General features: G+C 36.0%; 1 protein-coding gene across 2 annotated transcripts in view; it reads right to left on the reverse strand.

Moving 5' to 3' along the window:
* Positions 1–18,868, reverse strand: part of SECISBP2L (SECIS binding protein 2 like) — a 58,809-nt gene that overhangs the window by 11,936 nt on the left and 28,005 nt on the right. For both annotated transcript variants that reach the window (XM_072808384.1, XM_072808385.1), the window contains 5 exons: positions 15,285–15,454; positions 14,165–14,297; positions 12,248–12,410; positions 2,109–2,329; positions 832–986 (listed from right to left, as the gene is read on the reverse strand). In XM_072808384.1, the coding sequence (XP_072664485.1) occupies positions 832–986; positions 2,109–2,329; positions 12,248–12,410; positions 14,165–14,297; positions 15,285–15,454 (842 nt within the window). The remainder of the gene's footprint in view (positions 1–831; positions 987–2,108; positions 2,330–12,247; positions 12,411–14,164; positions 14,298–15,284; positions 15,455–18,868) is intronic.

Genomic DNA, 18,868 nt, shown 5'->3' on the forward strand with positions numbered 1-18,868 from the left:
TAGGCTATCGTGGGAGCAGAAATACTGAGTACATACTCGTAGAGTAGGTGGGTAGATAATTTCATGGGTAGTGGGAGAGAAACTGAATGTACAGGGAAATGGTGTATGTAAACATGGTGACTAGATATGAAAGAACACACACTTAAATATATAAGAACAGTATGGCTGGGAAGAGGGAAAATGGTCCATGAATGGTGTTATAAAATACTTCAGAATCAACTTCGTAAGAGTCTTAAAATGTTATCAGTTAATAAGCATTACTGGAGATAAATAACTTATTCTAATTATTAATTATTATTATTATTACTTATTATCAGCTCCTATGAGAGAAGCTTTGTATTAGCAGACTAGAAGAGGAAGATAAAGGTATCATGAGTGCAGAAGTATTCTGACAATTGCTTAGGAATTTCACTTTCATAAAAAAATCCTCTCTAAATAAAGCATCCTCTTCTCTCTTGACTCCAAGTAGCACAAAATACAGCTAATATATACATTGAAGAAAATTATTTTAGATCATATGATATCGAATATCTTTACCCAGCAGTTAAATACATTATCATATATTACAAAACTGAACCCAGAAGAAAAAAGCGCTATGGGAAAAACAGGAGCTAAAATCTTTACAGCCAAAATGCTGTAGGATTAACTTGTGTAAATGCTTTTAACAATAAAAAAAGGAAATGTAATACTCAAGAATTTTCCACTCATTCTTGGGAGAGTCCTCTCACTTCTTCAAATGCTTAAACATAATGCTGGCATGTGTCAATAGAAAATGTATGGGGGGGGGAGGGGAAAAGAGAGAATGAGGGAGTGTATCCTCTTAAGTCTTACCTCAGCACCAAAGTAGTTGAAGATTCCCACTACGCTAACAGGAACCAGCTTGTTCACACAGCGTCCTAGAGCTTTTCTTCCAAGGGCAAATACAAAAGGAATTTCTTGTTCCCGTGCCATGGCTATAACATTATAAAGAGCCTCATCCAGGCCACCTGAGAAAGTCAACACATGATGAGGTCTTAATTTACTTATTTCCTAAATGGAGGTATTTTAGCACCCAACAGCTAAAGCATAAATCACAGCAGCAAAGGATTCTATGAATGCTTGTGATACTACCACTATTGTATCTATTTTCCTATTGGAATTTAATGACATATAGATGTATGCACATATTTCCTTTCTTCCCAATAAATTTTAAAATTCTCCAATGCCAGGGGCACCTGAGTTGCTCAGTGGTTGAGCATCTGCCTTTGGCTCAGGTTGTGATCCAGAGTCCTAGGACTGAGTCTCACAGTGGGCTCCCTGCAGGGAGCCTGCTTCTCCCTCTCTGCCTATGTCTCTGCTTCTGTGTCTCTCATGAATAAATAAATCTTAAAAAAATTCTTCAATGCCAGTTTTTGTCTCTTCACAGGGAACAGTGGGAACCAAATTTCAATACATTTATTCAAAAAGAAATTAAAATGTTTAATAGTGGCGGTCTTTATCTACTCTCAGCTCAAGTGGCAATAAGACAGATAAATATTACTCTTTTTATTGGTATTTCTCCCCTATGGGGAATATGCCTACTACTGCTACCTCTCCATCTGTCTACTCCATTTACTCAGTGTGGCTCATAAAAAGAGACAAATCAGGGTGCATGACACAGTAAAAAATACTGTGTGCAGGTTTACACAAGAGCCTCTGCATGGAACTGCTCATTTCTGAAACAAATCACCATAAGGAGGAGCAGAGAACTTTTCTCTAATTCAAGAGAAAAGGGCCATCAAAGGAAGGTAATATAAAATTTTTTTAAGGAGAAATATATTTGCAGAAATAAAGGAATGTACTCTCACAAGTCCTCACTCTGATTACAACAGAGAGGACACGTGGTTGGCCCAATTTAAATCCTTCACTAGTGTTCATAGATTAGGATTTCTTTATAGTCCAGTCTCAATTTTATTACTTAATTTAGGGTAACGAAAAGATTTCATTTTCTTTCCTCATGTTCAATGACATTATGCTTTATACCTAAACTCTGCAAAGACAGACATATGGCCTTCACTTTAAAATTCATCATATATCCTATAATTATACTAAATAAATATTAAAACACTTCAGAAGTAAAATGTGCATACCTTTCGACTGGATTTTTTCACAGTTTGGAGAAATTATAACACACTTGATCTTATTTAACTTCATATGTTTAGTAACCTCCCTTAGGCCCATAACCAGACGTCTCCTCGCTTTTGCTCTTACAGGATCTTTTTGGTAGATGCGTTCCTGAAAACTGACAAGCTCTTGAAGAAGAAGAGTCACACATTCATCAATCTCCTTACAAAGAACCTGATTACAATACCTGTATAAGAAACCAAAGACAGGTAAGTTCATCCTAATTTACATTTCTGTAATTATAAAGTTATGTTAGGAAAAAAAAAAATCCAATATAAGAGTTTTCATTGAAAAATCAACTCTTTAAAATCTCTTATATCCTTCAGCAAATTAGAAAAATAGAAGAGGGGACGCCTGGGTGGCTCAGTGGTTGAGCGTCTGTCTGGCCCAGGGCGTGATCCTGGAGTCCTGGGATGGAGTCCCACATCAGGCTCCCTGCATGGAGCCTGCTTCTCCCTCTGCCTGTGTCTCTGCCTCTCTCTCTCTCTCTCTCTCTCTCTCTCTGTATCTCTCATGAATAAATAAATAAAATCTTAAAAAAAAAAAAAGAAAAGAAAAAGAGAAGAGTTTTTCTGAATTATGACAGATTGGCTTTTATGGGAAGGTTGGATTACCCTCAGATAAGTACTATCCAAACTTCCAATTATTAAATTATTAAGGATATAAATCAGATGTTAGCCTGTTATTTGATAAAAAGAGATGACATAATGTTTCCGGTAAGAAGATATAAAGTTATTTCACTCCAGTAAATATCAATGATGCTTCTACTCAGAAATTTAATTTCCTAGAAGCTAACTGAATGCCCTCAATATCAACCAAGTCATCCTCCACACTCACAATCTCTGGGAATTGGCTTCCTTGACCATAAAAATAAGGAGTTAGGTAAGATGGCCTCAACAGCTCCTCTAACTGAAAGTCTATGGCTTTGGAGGATGAACTCAGTAATTAAATTGAAGCCAAAATCAAAGAAGCTTTGAGGTAAAAGTCACATGCCCTTATAGCAAACAAAGGAACTGAATGAGCCTCTTTATGAGATCATGTATGGTTATAATGCGAGAAATAGAGAGGCAGTGAGTGAGGCAACTATAGCACTTAATTTCAGGGATAAGGAAGTCATCCAAGTTTATTTACTCCCTATTTATTTTATTTTTCAAGTTCTCATCCTTAACCTCTATTATAAGCAGGTACTTAATAGGGAGAATTGGTGTAATTTCTAATCTAAGACTAATCAGGCAAGTAAATTTCCACTTCTGAATTATGTAATAGAAAAATCTAGTCCGACCCTCTTTTAGTAGGAAAAAAAAATGTTTTGGAAATTTTTTTCTTTATGTGAAAGATAAGTAGTGTTTAATGAGATGCCTCGGTGGCTCAGTGGTTGAGTGTCTGCCTCTGGCTCAGGTTGTGATCCTGGGGTCCTGGGATCCAGTCCTGCATCAGGGTCCCCACAGGGAGCCTGCTTCTCCCTCTGCCTGTCTCTGTGTTTCTCATTAATTAAAAACAAAACAAAACAAAAAAAACTTAAAAAAAAAGATAACTAGTGTTTAAATAATAAGTATAACACTACTTGAGAAGAGAAGATTCAGACTGAGGAAAAATTAACTATCAAAGGTGCAAAATTAAAGAATGCACTTAAAAAATAGAGCATCAAAAATGCAGTTTTCTTTATTCTTTCTTCCAAATTACTTCATACACATGTAACATTTTACTCCCCAAGTGTTTCCTTTGTTCCACATCTGTTATTTGACATTTAATTAACTTCCCAAATCCAGACAAAAAGTATTAGCTCAAAAACAATAGTACAAAGAAGAGGAACAGGATAGAAGGATCAAGATGGCAGAAGAGGAAGATCCCAAGCTCTTCTCATCCCACAGACACACCAAAATTACATCATACAGAACAACTCACTGAGAATGACCTGACAAATAGCAAAAACATCTCTTCTACAACTCAAGATAGAAAAAGCCACACCAGACAAGTAGGAGAGGCAGAAAAGGGGTCCAGACAGAACCCACATTCCCTGCTCAAGTAACTCCCAAACAGGAGGGATATCACAAATGCAGAGGCCATACTTCCTAAGGAGCAAAGACTCAAGTCCTATATCAAGCATGCACACCCTGGGGATCTGCATCAGGAAGATGAGGCCTCAAATCTCTGGTTTTGTAAATCAATGGGACTTGACTCTAGGAGACCTAGAGTTCTAAAGGAAATGGAGAATAGTAGAGTCTCAGAAGGCACAGGCACAAACTCACTGGCCGTGAGACCTAGCAGAGGGGCAGCATTTAGAAAAGTACCTGGAAAAAAAAAAAGAAAAAAAAAAAAAAAAGAAAAGTACCTGGGTCACATATGAAGATTTGCTGACTAATTTTAGGGCATGTGCAGGAGGGGCAAGGATCTATGGGAACTTTTTCCTAGAAATAGAAGCATTGGTGGGAGCCATTTCTGACACTCTTCTTCTACCTTGCTAACACCGCTTGCTCTCCCTCAGCATTACCCCACAGACCCATCCTACCTAAGAATTCTGGCCCCAGTAGGCACCCCCCTCAAAGTGGCTCCCACACCACTGCACCTGGCAGGTAGCCTCAGCCAGATCCCATGCCTCCTACCCTCCAATACAGCTCCCAGTCCGCCAGAGTTGTTGGGCAGCCCAGGCAGGTTCAAGACCCCCCTCTAAAACAACTCCCATCCCACCACACTCAACAAGTGACCCTGCCTGGGATTGGCATCTCTGCAAAGAAGCTACTGCCCTGCTGTGCAGTAGGCAGCCTCAGACTGGCACCTCCCAAAGCAGTTATACCCTCAACCACCAAAACATCCTCAACCATTACAGCAGGGCCTTTCAGCCAGCTGCAACTGAGGCCATACCCACCTACCACTGTGAACCCAGCAGTCACAGCCCAGCCATAACAAAAGGACACATGCAGTCCACATAGAGGGATACTCCTGAAGTGCCTGGTTCTGGGAACCAGGGGACACTGTGCTTCAAGGGCCCACAGGATACCTTCTATATTATATTAGGTCACTCCATCAAGACTCTGACACATAGCTAATCTACCTAATACATAAAAACAGAGTCAGGTAAAATGAGAAGATAGAGAAATAGGTTTCAAACAAAGAACAAGACAAAACCTTAGAAAAGAACGAAATGAACTAGAGATAAGTAAACTACCTAATAAAGAGTTCAAAATAATGGTCATGAAGATGTTCACTAAACTCATGCAGAGTGGATGAACACAGTGAGAACTTCAACAAACAGATACAAAATATCTAAAAAGAACTTATCAGAGTAGAAGATAAAATACACTAGAGGAATCAAAAGTACATTAGATGATGCAGAAGAATGATCAGTGATCTGAAAGACAGGGTATTGAGAATCACCCAAGTTGAACAGCAAGAAGACAAAACAATTTAAAAAAATGAGAATAGTTTTAGAGATCTCTGAGATAACATTAAGTAAACTAACATTTATATTATAGGAATCCTTTAAGGTAAAAGAGAGAGAAAGGAATAGAAAGCTTATTTGAGGAAATCATAGAAAACTTCCCTAACCTAGGAAAGAAAACAGATATCCAAGTCCAGGAAGCACAGAGAGCCAAAAACAAGATTAACCCAAAGAGATCTACACTAAGACATGTAATAACTAAGATGTCAAAAATTAAAGGAGATAAGTTTAGAAGCAGCAAGAGAAAAGCAACGAATTATGTACAAGAAAACATACATAAAATCATCAGCTGATTTTTCAATAGAAACTGCAAGCAGAACAGAATGGCACCATATATCCAAAGTGCTGAAAGGAAAAAACCTACAACCAAGAAATTTACTTGGCAAGATCATTACTCAGAATTGAAGAAGAGAAGAACAGCTTAAAGATAAATGTTAAAAGAGGTAATCAACACTACACTGGCCTTGTAAGAAATGTTAAAGGGACTTCTTTAAATGAAAGAGAAAAAGCCATAACCAGAAGAAAATTATAAAAGAAAGAAAATCTCACTGGTAAAAACAAACATATTGCAAAGGTAGTAGATCAATCACTTATAAAGTCAGTATGACAGTTAAAAACAAAAATTGTAAAATCAATGATATCTACAATATTTTGTTAAAGTATACAAAGATAAAGATATAAAGTATGATGTCAAAACATAAAACACTGCAGAATGGGGAAAAATGTAATGCTTTTAGAATGTGTTTGAACTTAAGAAATCATCAACTTAAATAAATTTACATACATAGGATATTATATTTGAACTTCATGATAAACAAAACAAAAACCTGTAATATACAGGAAATAAAAAAGAATCCAAACATAACACTAAAGAAAGTCATCAAATCACAAGGGAAAATATCAAGAAAAAAAAAAAGAGAGAGAGAGAACTACCAAAACAAAAAACAAAAAATGGCAGTAAGTACATACCTACCAATAATTACTTTAAATGTAAATGAAAAAAATACTACAATCAAAGACACAGGGTAGTTGAAAGGATAAAAAAGCAAGGCCCATCTATATGATGCTTATAAAAGACTTAATTCAGGAGCACCTGAGTGGTTCAGTTAGTTAAGCATCTGACTCTTGATTTTGGCTCAGGTCATGATCTCAGAGTTGTGAGATTGAGAACCTGTGTCAGGCTCTGTTAGGCATGGATCTAGCCTCTCCCTCTCCCTCTGCTTCTCCCAACCACACCCCCGCTGTTCACGCTCACGCTCTCTCTCACTCTCTCTTTCAAAAAGAAAAAGACTCAATTCAGATCTAACACACATACAGACTAGAAGTGAAGAAATGGAAGATGATAGCATGCACACAGAAATGAAAAGAAAGCTAGGATAGCAATAGTTACATTAGACAAAATGGACTTTAAAACAAAGACTATACAAGAGACAAAGAAGGACATTAAATAATGATAAAGGGATCGATCTAATAAGAGGGTATAACAATTGTAAATATCTATGTACCAACATAGGAGCACCTAAATATATAAAGCAAATATTTATAGACATAAAGGTAGAAATTAATAGTAACACAATAATAGTAGAGAACTTTAACATCTCATCTATATCAATAGATCATTTAGAGAAAATCATCAGTAAGGAAGCAGTGGCCTTAAATTAGACCAGATAGACATAATACATATATAAAGAACACTCCATCCAAAACAGCAGAAAACACATTCTTTTCAAGTGCACATGGAACCTTCTCCAGGGTGGATCATATGTTAGGCCACAAAACAAGTCTCAATACTTTAAGGAGACTGAAATCATATCAAGCATCTTTTCAACTATAATGGGGTGAAACTAGAAATCAAGTAGAAGAGGGGAAAAAGCTGGAAAAAAACCACAAACACGAGAAGGCCAAATGACATGCAAATAAACAACCAATGGATCAAAGAAATCAAAGAGGAAATTAAAAAATATCTTGAGACAAATGAAAATGGAAACACAACTCCCAAAATCTGTGGGACAGAACAAAAACAGCTCTAAGAAGGAAGTTTATAGTGATACAGACCTACTCTAAGAAACCAGAAAAATCTCCAAAAAACAATTCTAATCTTACACATAAAAGAACTAAAAAAAGAACAAACAAGGCCCAAAGTGAGCAGAAGGAAGTAAATAATAAAGATCAGAGAGGAACTAAATAAAATAGAGACTGAAAAGGAAATAATAGAAAAGACCAATGAAATCAAGAACCAGTACTCTGAAAAAATAAGTAATATTTATATGGACCTAGATTGTATAATGCTAAGTGAAGTAGGTCAGAGAAAAACTACCATATAATTTCACTTATATGTGAAATCTAAAAAAAAAAACAAGTGAACAATTAAAAAAACAAAGGAAGAGAACCATAAATACTGAGAAGGGTGGGAAGAAAGGCACAGTGGGTGAAGAAGAGGGGAGATACCTGCTTTCAGCAATGGAATAAGTCATGGGGATAAAAGGTACAACATAGGAAATATGGTCAATGGTACTGTAATAGCCTTGTATAATGACAGATGGTAGGTACACTTATGGTGAGCATAACATGCAGACTTGTCAAATCATTATGTTATACACCTGAAACTAATGTAATATTGTATGTCAACTATATTCAATTTTAAAAAAAGGACAATAATGATAAACTTTTAGCCAGACTCATCAAGAAAAGAAAGGGGGGCCCAAATAAACAAACCCAGAAATAGATGTTGTTACAACTGACAACAGAGATATAAAGAACCAAAAAAGACTACCATGAAAAATTATACATCAAATTGGGCAACTGAGAAGAAATGGTTAAATTCTAGAAGTACACAATCTTCCCAAACTAATCATTAAGAAATAGAAAATCTGAACACTATTTATTAGTAATGAAATAGAATTTAAAAAAATAAAAAAATCAGAACAAAAGTCCAGGACCAGACAGCTTCACAGATGAATCCATCAAACATTTAATACCTATTCTTCTCAAACTATTCCAAAAAATAAAAAAAAAAAAGAGCAAAGAACACTTCCAAATTCATTCTATGAGACTCTGATACTAAAACTAGACAAAAACATCACAAAAAAAGAAAGTTACAGGCCAATATTCCTCATGAACATTGATGCAAAAATCTTCAACAAAATATTAGCAAATCAAATTCAATAATACATTAAAAGAATCACAGGGGCACCTGGGTAGCTCAGTGGTTGAGCCTCTGGCTCAGATCGTGATCCCAGGATCCCAGGATTGAGTCCCACATGTTTCTCCCTCTGCCTATGTCTCTGCCTCTTTCTCTGTCTCTCTCATGAATAAATAAATAAAATATTTAAAAAAATAAAAGAATCACAGCATGATCAAATGGCATTTATTCCAGGGATGCAGAGATAATTCAACATCTACAAATCAATCATCATACAACATTAACAAAATGAAGGATAAAAATCATATGACCTTTTCAACAGATGCAGAAAAACATTTAACAAAATTCAACATCCATTTATAAAACTTCTCAACAGTGAATACACAGGGAATATATACTTCAGCATGATAAAGCCCATATACAACAAACTCACAGTTATACCATACTCAACAGTGAAAAGCTGAAAGCTTTTCCTCTAAGATGAGGAATAAGACAAAGGTGTTCTGTCTTGTCAGTTTTATTCAACATGGTACTGGAAGTCTTAGCCACAGCAATCAGAGAAGAAAAAGAAATAAAAGGCATCCAAGTTGGTAAAGAAGTGATATTATCACTATTTGCAGATGAAATGATACTGTCCATAGAAAACACTAAAGACCACACCAGAAAACAACTAGAACTAATAAATAAGTTCAGTAAAGCTACAAGATACAAAAGTAATATACAAAAATCTCTTGCACCTCTATACAATAAATAACAAACTAGCAGAAAGAGAAATTATGAAAACAATCCCATTTACAACTGCATCAAAAAGAATAAAATACCTAGGAATAAATTTAACCATGGAGGTATAAAAACTGTACACTGAAAACTATTAAGACACTGATGAAAGAAACTAAAGATAACATAAATTGAAAGATATAGTGTGCTCATGGAAGAATTAATATTGTTCAATGTCCACACTATGCAAAGCAATTTACAGATTTAAAGCAATCCCTATCAAAAAAGCATTTTTCTCAAAACTAGAACAAGGAATCCTAAAAATTGTAGGTAATCACAAAAGACCAAATAGCCAAAGCAATCTTGAGAGAGAACAAACCTGGAGGCACATGCCCGGATTTAAAACTATATTGCAAAGCTATAGTAATCAAAAAAGGGTGCTACCAGCACAGAAACAGAAAGATTAATAGAACAGACTAAAAAGCTCAGAAATAAATCCACACTTACACAGTCAATCTATGACAAAAAAATACAAGGATATACAATAGGGAAAAGACCATCTCTTCAATAAACAGTGCTGTGAAAATTGGACAGCTATTTACAAAAGAATAAAACTGGAATCGCTTTCTTATACCATATACAAAAATAATCTCAAAATGGATTAAAGACCAGGACGCCTGGGTGGCTCAGCGGTTGGGCACCTGCCTTTGGCTCAGGTCGTGATCCTGGAATCCGGGATCAAGTCCCACATGGGGCTCCCTGTGAGGATCCTGCTTCTCCCTCTGCCTATGTTTCTGCCTCCCTCTCTCTCTCTGTCTCTCATGAATAAATAAATAAATCTTTTTAAAAAATGGATTAAACACCTAAATATAAGACCTGAAACCAGGAAACTCCTATAGGAAAACTTCATCAGTAAATTCTTGGACATTAGTCTTAGCAATATATATATTTTTTGGATCTGTATCCTCAGGCAAGGGCAACAAAAGTAAAAATAAAAAAAATTTTTTTGATGAAACTTCATCAAACTAAAAGGCTTTTACACAACAAAGCAAACCATCAATAAATGAAAAAGACAACCTACTGAGTGGGAGAAGATACCTGCAGATGATATGTTAGCTAAGAGGTTAATATCCAAAAAAAAGAGGTTAATACCCAGAGTACATATAAGGACTCCTATTATAATTCAACACCAAAAGAGCCCCAAATAATCTGATTAGAAAATGGGCAGAGGACCTGAACAGACATTCCAAAGACGACCTACAGATGGCCGACAGACACATGAAAAGATGTACAATATCACTTATCTTCAGGGAAATATAAATCAAAACCACTATCAAAGATATCACCTCACACCTGTCAGGATTGCTAGAATCAAGATGACAGAAAGCAAGTACTGGTGAGGACATGGAGAAAAGGGAACCTTCATGTACTACTGGCAGGAATGTAAACTGGTGTAGCCACTACAAAAAAACAGTATGTAGGTACCTCAAAAAAATTGAAAACAGAACTACCATATAATCTAGCAACTCCATTTCCTGGTATTTACCTAAAGAAAACAAAAACATAGATCCAAAAAGATACAGGTCCACTATGTTCACTGCAGCATTTTTTATAATAAACCAAGATAGGGAAGCAACCTAAATGTCCATAAATAAATGAATGAATAAAGAAGATGGGGGTATGGCTTTGTATGGAATATTATATACTATGTCTGGCATATTACTCAGCTATAAAAAAAGAATCAAATCTTGTCAAATGCAACAACATGGATGGACCCAGAGGGTATTATGCTAAGTGAAATAAATCAGAGAAAAATAAATATCCTATGATATTGTGGAATCTAAAAAACAAAACAAATGAGCAAAACAGAAACAGACTCATAAACACAGAAAACAAAATGGTGGTTGCCAGATGGGAAGGGAGTAGAGATAATAGGCAAAACAGGTGAAGGGGATTAAGAAGTACAAACTTCCAGTTATAAAATAAGTAAGTAAAAAATATTATGATAACTGTATGGTGACATATAGTAACTAAAACGTATCGTGGTAATCATTTCATAATGTGTATGAATGTCAAATCACTATATAGTACCCCTAAAACTAATATAATAATGTGTACCACTACACTTCAATTAAAAAAAAAAGGAACAACAACAAAAAAAGGGAACAGAACAAACCAATATGGTTTGGATTCATACCGATTTTACTTTCACCCTGGGATTCTTTCATATGTCATTTTTAAATGTAACATCTGCACAAATGTTAAAAATCCTAAAATCCTTCATAGCATTAACTGTTAGAGTACAAAACTATTCACTGATAAGCATTTTATTTATTTATTTATTTTTTTGATAAGCATTTTAAAACTTAGAAATATTTGCTTAAAAACAGTTTTTATATAGTGGGTTTACTTCATGTAACAGAGTCTTAGAAACTTGTTTTTAATAATAGCATTTTTTTCCTGAAAGGCCAATAATATAAACAAAAGAGCAAAAGCATTTGAGGAGGAAAAACCTCGAATTAAGGCACTGAGTATGTGAGATGTAAGAGGCCAAATTTCTAGGTTTATTTATAAACACTATCTGATATAAAAAGAATTTATTTACTGTCAAATCATTTTCACATCAACACTGATAACTGACATAAGTCAAATGCTTTAAGCAAAATAAAACCAACTGTTAAAAAATTTGAAAGAACTTAAATATCTTTGAAGTTTTGTATGCTCAACCAAGTAACGATAATACTGTACTCAGAGCTACAATCAAGGTAATTAAACTATTCAATCTCAATAATGAGACTAAAACTTACTCTCTAAATCTTTTGCTGTGGATTTTGGTTATTGTCGAAGATGCCATTGGACTGCCTATCCCAGAACTAGCCGGAGAGCCTTGTGACACAGGTGTCATACAGTATGGAGAGTTCTGACTTGCTGGAGAAAGCGAAGTATCACTGGGCATGCTCAGTCCAGTATCTGTGGAGATGTGGGGTGAGGGGAAAAAATTTAGAAACTTCAAATGCTGAAAAGCTATATATTGATCAATACTCCTTAGAATGACAGCTGTCTTTTGTATAACTTCCAAATTCTCCAGAAGCTAACAAGTTGGGCACTGTTTATAACACAAACACTTCTTATACACTACAAAAATGAAGTCTTCCTATTATCTCTTAAAACATAAAAATCAAGCACAGCCTATAAGTCTCTACACAAGAGATGAGAGAAAGCCAAATGATCTAAGATATGTATTCTTAGAGGATTTAAATTGAAGAACAAAGGTAATAACTTCTGAACCTCTTTCCAGATCATATTACCCATCTCCTTCGTCTCTATTTTTTCACTTATTTCTTAACTGACTAAAAATTCCCATTCTTGCTGGTAATGATAAGTTCTACTTCACTCATTCTCTCCACACCACTCCAATTTCTTCATACACCATCTCAGTTTCTCTCTCATTTGATCTTTGCTTCTGTGCTCAGGCAGCTTCATTATTTAGGTACCATCTCTTGAACTGACTGCTTCCTTCATTTGCTGCTTCTTTCCTAAATAGCTAAATTCAGGAAACAAGTTCTTATTTGTATTCCAGTCCACTAATTAGCAAAGTTACATGTATCTTATCTCCTTACCAAAGCTTTTTGCAGCAGGACCAATCCACTATTTATCTTTATTACATTTCCTGACCTTCCTAGCCCAAAGCCAGTTACTAAAGTACACATGAGAGGTGTCTAATAAACACCTGAATGAATGCTGAATTCATCCATTTTTGAATGAATGGATAAACCTAAATACAAACAAAAGGATATTTAATTGAGAGTAAAAGGGAATCATAACCAATATGTCCTAGCTGAACAATCTTCAGAAGCAAACTCTTTTCTAAGCACAATGGAACACTGCCACTTAATATGTATAAATCAGAATTAAATATGTTGCAGAAAGAATACATATGTACTAGCAGGAAAAGGGATCTAGTCTGGTATCTCTTAAAATCTCTCTTCCACAGTAGTAAAAAATATCAGAAGCAATGTGCAGTTTTGCTTTTCTCACCTACAATCATGTGTGCTGGCTACCATATGGGACTAAAACTTACTGACCAGCTGAGTTCAGCACAACCAGAGGCTTTGTAATTCTCTACTTACTGTGGTATATGTATTCAGGAAAGCAAGAAAGGAAATCAACAAAAACAATCCAATAAAAACAGTCTTATGAAGAAAAAAGCCAATAGTGTCCAAAATACAAAAGAAGACAAAATTAAAAGAACAGGGGACACACTGGTGAGATCATAATTATTAGTATTTGCACAAATCCAGGACTTAAGCCTCAAAAATGCCACAGACCTATTATGTTACACCTCCCCCTCCCCTCTTTTAAATGTCTCCCTACAGAAGCATTTTCAAAAGAAACCACTCTCAAAAATAAAGGAAGTTAGACAAAATGTGGAATCTATCCTGCAATTAGTATAACTAGTGATGGCTTAGCAATTAAAATACTCTAGACCGGGATCCCTGGGTGGCGCAGCGGTTTAGCGCCTGCCTTTGGCCCAGGGCGTGATCCTGGAGATCCGGGATCGAATCCCACGTCAGGCTCCCGGTGCATGGAGCCTGCTTCTCCCTCTGCCTATGTCTCTGCCTCTCTCTCTCTCTCTCACTGTGTGCCTATCATAAATAAATAAAAATTTAAAAAAAAAAATACTCTAGACCATTCCATGATAAGGGAGAAAGGGGTGATCTTACCTTCCTGGGAAACAGTCTCCTGTGGCAAATCATCAATAAAATCTAAGTGCATTTCTATTGGTTCCTCAGATCCCAAAAGGTTGTGGTCCACAGTTAAACGGCCCTTCTTTTCCTCTCTTTCTTTCAAAATAACCTAAAAGTCATTACCAGTCTTTAATTACTGATCACTCTTTAAGTATGTATTGAATGATGAAAATGTTTGCTATTACACCGATATAGTTCACTTACAAATGGCCATGAGGAGCTTGGTTGGTTACATGCTTAGTTGGCTACAAAGAAACTTACTGGCAAAAGGTAAATGTGATTTTAGACACTGTAGTTGAAAGAAGTACTCTATCCAAAATAAGGAAGGGCAGTTATGCTATATAATGCTACAGCTATCAAACTACACCTGCTTCCCTCTTTAAATCCTGACTGACAATGGGACACCTGGGTGGGTCAGTAGTTGAGCATTTGCCTTCGCTCAGAATGTGAACCCGCGGTCCCGGGATGGAGTCCCACATTGGGCTCCCTGCATGGGGCCTGCCTCTCTCTCTCTCTCATAAATAAATAAAATCTTTGAAAGAAAAAAATCCTAAAAAAAAAGAAAAGAAAAGAAAAGAAAAAATCCTAACTGACAAACTAGAGTTTCCACAAAAATGGGTAAAAAAAAAAATGTGGAAGCCAGGTCATACAGTTAAAATAGATTTACATTTTGTAGTTTTCAATTATTTGGACATGGATTATCTTATCCTGCTCCTACCAACACTGAGTTAAATAGAGCAGATATTATCTAGACTTACAGAAAAAGAAGATAAGGGTAAGAAAGGTTCACCTATAACTATATAATTTAGTACCAGAATCCAGGCTTCTGATTCCTACGGTCCAATGTTTTAGATGCCAAATGTTTAACTATTTTTTTAACCTTACAGAGAGAATTCATCCTCCAGGGTCTTGTTCAACACAGAGAGATAACTGTGATGCTGATGATATCCCCAACCTCCAACTACCTAGTCATTGTAAGGATGTACACCCATGACTATCTCACAACAATCTATTGGGTAAAACACAACTACTTTTGCAAAACAGATTTAAGTCCTTATTTATCTTATAAAATAAACATCCCCAGATTTTGGTTTACCTTTTTAAGTGCTGTGGGCCGTTTTAGTTTTGCAATTTCCTTCTCTTTTCCTTTCTTTGCTTTAGAGGAAGTAATGTCCAATGAATTAAAGGATGCCAAACAGGGCTGACTTTTGGTTAAAGGTTTTCTGTTAGTAGAGTCTTTAGTGTGAAAAGAAGCTGCAGTAACCACTAAAAACAAACAAGAACATTAGTTTTCTATTATGGCCAACACCACATACTATGAAAATTTCTAATGATAAATCTACAAGAACATCCTCTTCTTCTGGGAAAAACAAACATCATAACAGTAGGAGTGGTACAGGGCCATGCAGTCTCTCTCAGGTACAGCTTTTATGCATCCATTTAGCCTCCGTAAGATAAAGACGACAAAGAATGCGATTAACTAATTTAGCAATCCAAAGCAGGAACAAATAGATTATTAGTTCCACTCCACCCCAGCAACCCTCAAGCATGTAATTAATTCCCTGCAACTAGTTTCCAAGCAGAACCACTCTACCTCTGAAATTTCAAAACTTTGCACTTCTCCTTATTCCTACTAAATCTTACATAAGAATCACCCTTATATAAAACACATAGTCACTCCTCTCCTCATTTCAGCCTGCCAGTGAAGAATGATTTTCCCCTTTGGTTGCACTCTTCTATACCTCAGTAGTTCTTTTATACCTGATTGATACCCTCACCCTCTAGTGGCTACCCCAATCCTTTAACGGGTCCAAAGACTCAAATCTCAATCCTCTCACTCTAGGAGCAAAAAACTTCTCCTGCTACTTCCCTGAGAAGCTGCTATCCAATATAAATGTATAAGCCATCTGAGAGGAGCCAGTAGGCATCTTAATTCCTGTTCAAGACTTATCACCACTCTCTACTCCTAATCCCATCTCAAGATTAATTACTCAAGGATCTTGCTCTGTTCCTTTCCCCTTACATCTGTCAAGGTCCTCCCAACTCCCAAAAAGAAGCTAAAATCTCCTGTATATAGAAGGGGAAGAAAAAAAAAAAAAAAGACAAACCAACAAAAACTTTCCCTTGACTGGCTTCCCCTCAAGTTAAGGTACTATCACTCTCCTTTCCTTCCTTATTAAACTTCTCAATACTCTGCTTTATCAGTTATTTATACTGATGTGGATGCTATCTAGTTGTATCCAAGCAATGAGGTAAGCATAGGATCCTCCTACCACACCATCTTCCGGAGAGGTCCTGAAACAGTCTGCTTTCTCAACATCACTTCCCAAATCATTACAATCTGACCTCTGCCCTACCCACACCCTCACAACGATTGTTAAGATCACATACAAGCTTGTAATTGCTAAATCTATTCTCTATTCTGTATTTTCAGCATTTGATAACAAAGACCACATCCCCTTCCTCAAAATTCTGTCCTTGCCTTGCATGACGTTATACTCTCCTATTTTCCTTACTCTTTCAAACCTATTTTTTTGGTTCTTGCTGTTCTTTAAATCTGAGCATTCCACAACACTTGATTCCCGAATATACTTTTCCTAACTTTTTTTCCCTTGACAATCTTATGTATTTCCACAACTACACATCCATCTCTATTTGAAACTAACTTCTAACCTAAATTGCACATACATAACTACGTGTTAAGTATAAACCATCAGGATCTCCCTAACTAGCATTTCAAATACAACAGGGCTGGAGTCTGTTCTTCCAAATTAAATTCTTCCATGATACTTGTTTGATATCATCATAATCACCACAATCCTAACTAGGAGAGTCTGGAGTCACGGAGCCAATCTTTGACCTGTTTCTATGTTCCATCAGTTAAAAACAAAAACAAAAACACCCTATCAATTCCTCACAATCCTTTTACATATCTACTACAGTCTCGTCTTTTCTTGGACTTCCCAAGAAAGTCAATTTCTTTGTAATCAATGCTTTCCAATGTAATAAACACTGGTGACAGGTTAGAGTTTAATCTCATTTCCATCTGATAATAACCCTACTCTCCCTTCAAAGCCCATTCCAAATGGTTTCATACATGAAACCATTTGTAATGTCTTCTTCACACCTCCCTGTTGACATAAATCACTCTTCTCTTCGTAAGTTCATAAAACTTTGGTATCTTTCCTTAGGCACTGCTCTGTTAGTTATTTGTGTATTTTTTTTCAACTAGTTTATAAATCTTTTGAACACAGGTATATTTCAATCTATAATTCCACAATCCCTGACACCATGATTTCCATGTAGATATCTATAATTGTATATATTAACATTTACTAAATGAACCAAAGTTATAACAATGAGCCATGTGAAGAGGTTAATAATCTCTTCTCCATAGTAACTAGTTAACATTTATTGAGTGACTATAACCCAGATGCTCTTCTGACTACTTTACATGCATCATCTCATTTACTCTTCAAAACAACCCTGTAGCAGGTATCATTACCTCCATCTTAATGTCAGGAAATTGAGGTACAGCAAAGTTAAATAATTTGCCAAGGAAATACACAGAAGCACAGGATTCAAACCCAGGCAGTCAAACTCCAAAGCCCCTGGCCATACTGCCTCCAGAACACCGCTCTCAGTTCTACTGCTATAGTCCTTTACTCTTTAGTGAAATATAACTGTCCCACTCCCCAACTCAACAACATTTAACTCAAAAGCTTACTATCAATATTATTTTTACTAAGTTACTCAAAGCTAAGGTGTACACTGGACAAGTAACTCGCTATAGGTTTAAACATTTTGCAGAGAGAATGAAAGCTATACACTGTTAATTATCTTTCTGTCTAAAAACAATAGACCCTTTACACAGAAACAGAAGAAATATAAAAATATTGAATTCTGCCTCTTAACATCAGGCTTTTTGTTGGTGCCTTTCCTTTTTCTTTATCTTATTCCTCTCCTCTACAACAAAGGCTATGAAAAGAAATGAGGGAGCATGCAAGAGCTGAACTCTAAATATGACGAGGTTTGCTAAAATATACATTACCATTTCAGTAGAAAGCCAAATCATTTATTCTCTCTCTCTCTCTCTCCCCCTCCTTGATCAAAACTCCTATGTTTCCTCTTATCCAATTTAAAAGTTATAAAGCCAAATTAGTTGTGATTCCTATTTCAATCTTTAAAGAAGAAAAATATTAGCTGGTTCACAATGTACACCAAATGATATTTGAATGGAGATCTGAAGAATGTGAACGAACAAACCACACCAGTATATGAGGAAAGAGAGTTCAAGGGAAAAGAAATAGCAAGCACAAAGATACTAAGCTAGGGACATGGTGGGTGTGTCTGTGGAACAGTGACAGGGCTGACTGGCTAGAGCTGTGTGAGTCAGACAGAATGATAATGAGGGCAAAAAGGTCATAGGATCAGCTAAGACATGGCCTTAGGACTCTGGCTTTACTCCAAGTGAGATCAAGAGCTACTGCAGGGTTCTGAGCAGCAGAGTGATATAATCTTGTTTATATTTTTAAAAGATCACTCCAAGACAGACTGCCAATAGGTAGTAAATAGTAGGCAACCACAGTGTAGTACAATGATGTGGGCTACAAGGGGAACAGGAGAGGAACTGATGAGTAGACTCTGGGTCTTTTAGATATATACAATTAAGATTAACAA

Source organism: Canis lupus, chromosome 32 (genome assembly GCF_048164855.1).
Source record: "Canis lupus baileyi chromosome 32, mCanLup2.hap1, whole genome shotgun sequence".
In the NCBI taxonomy this organism is placed as follows: Eukaryota; Metazoa; Chordata; class Mammalia; order Carnivora; family Canidae; genus Canis; species Canis lupus.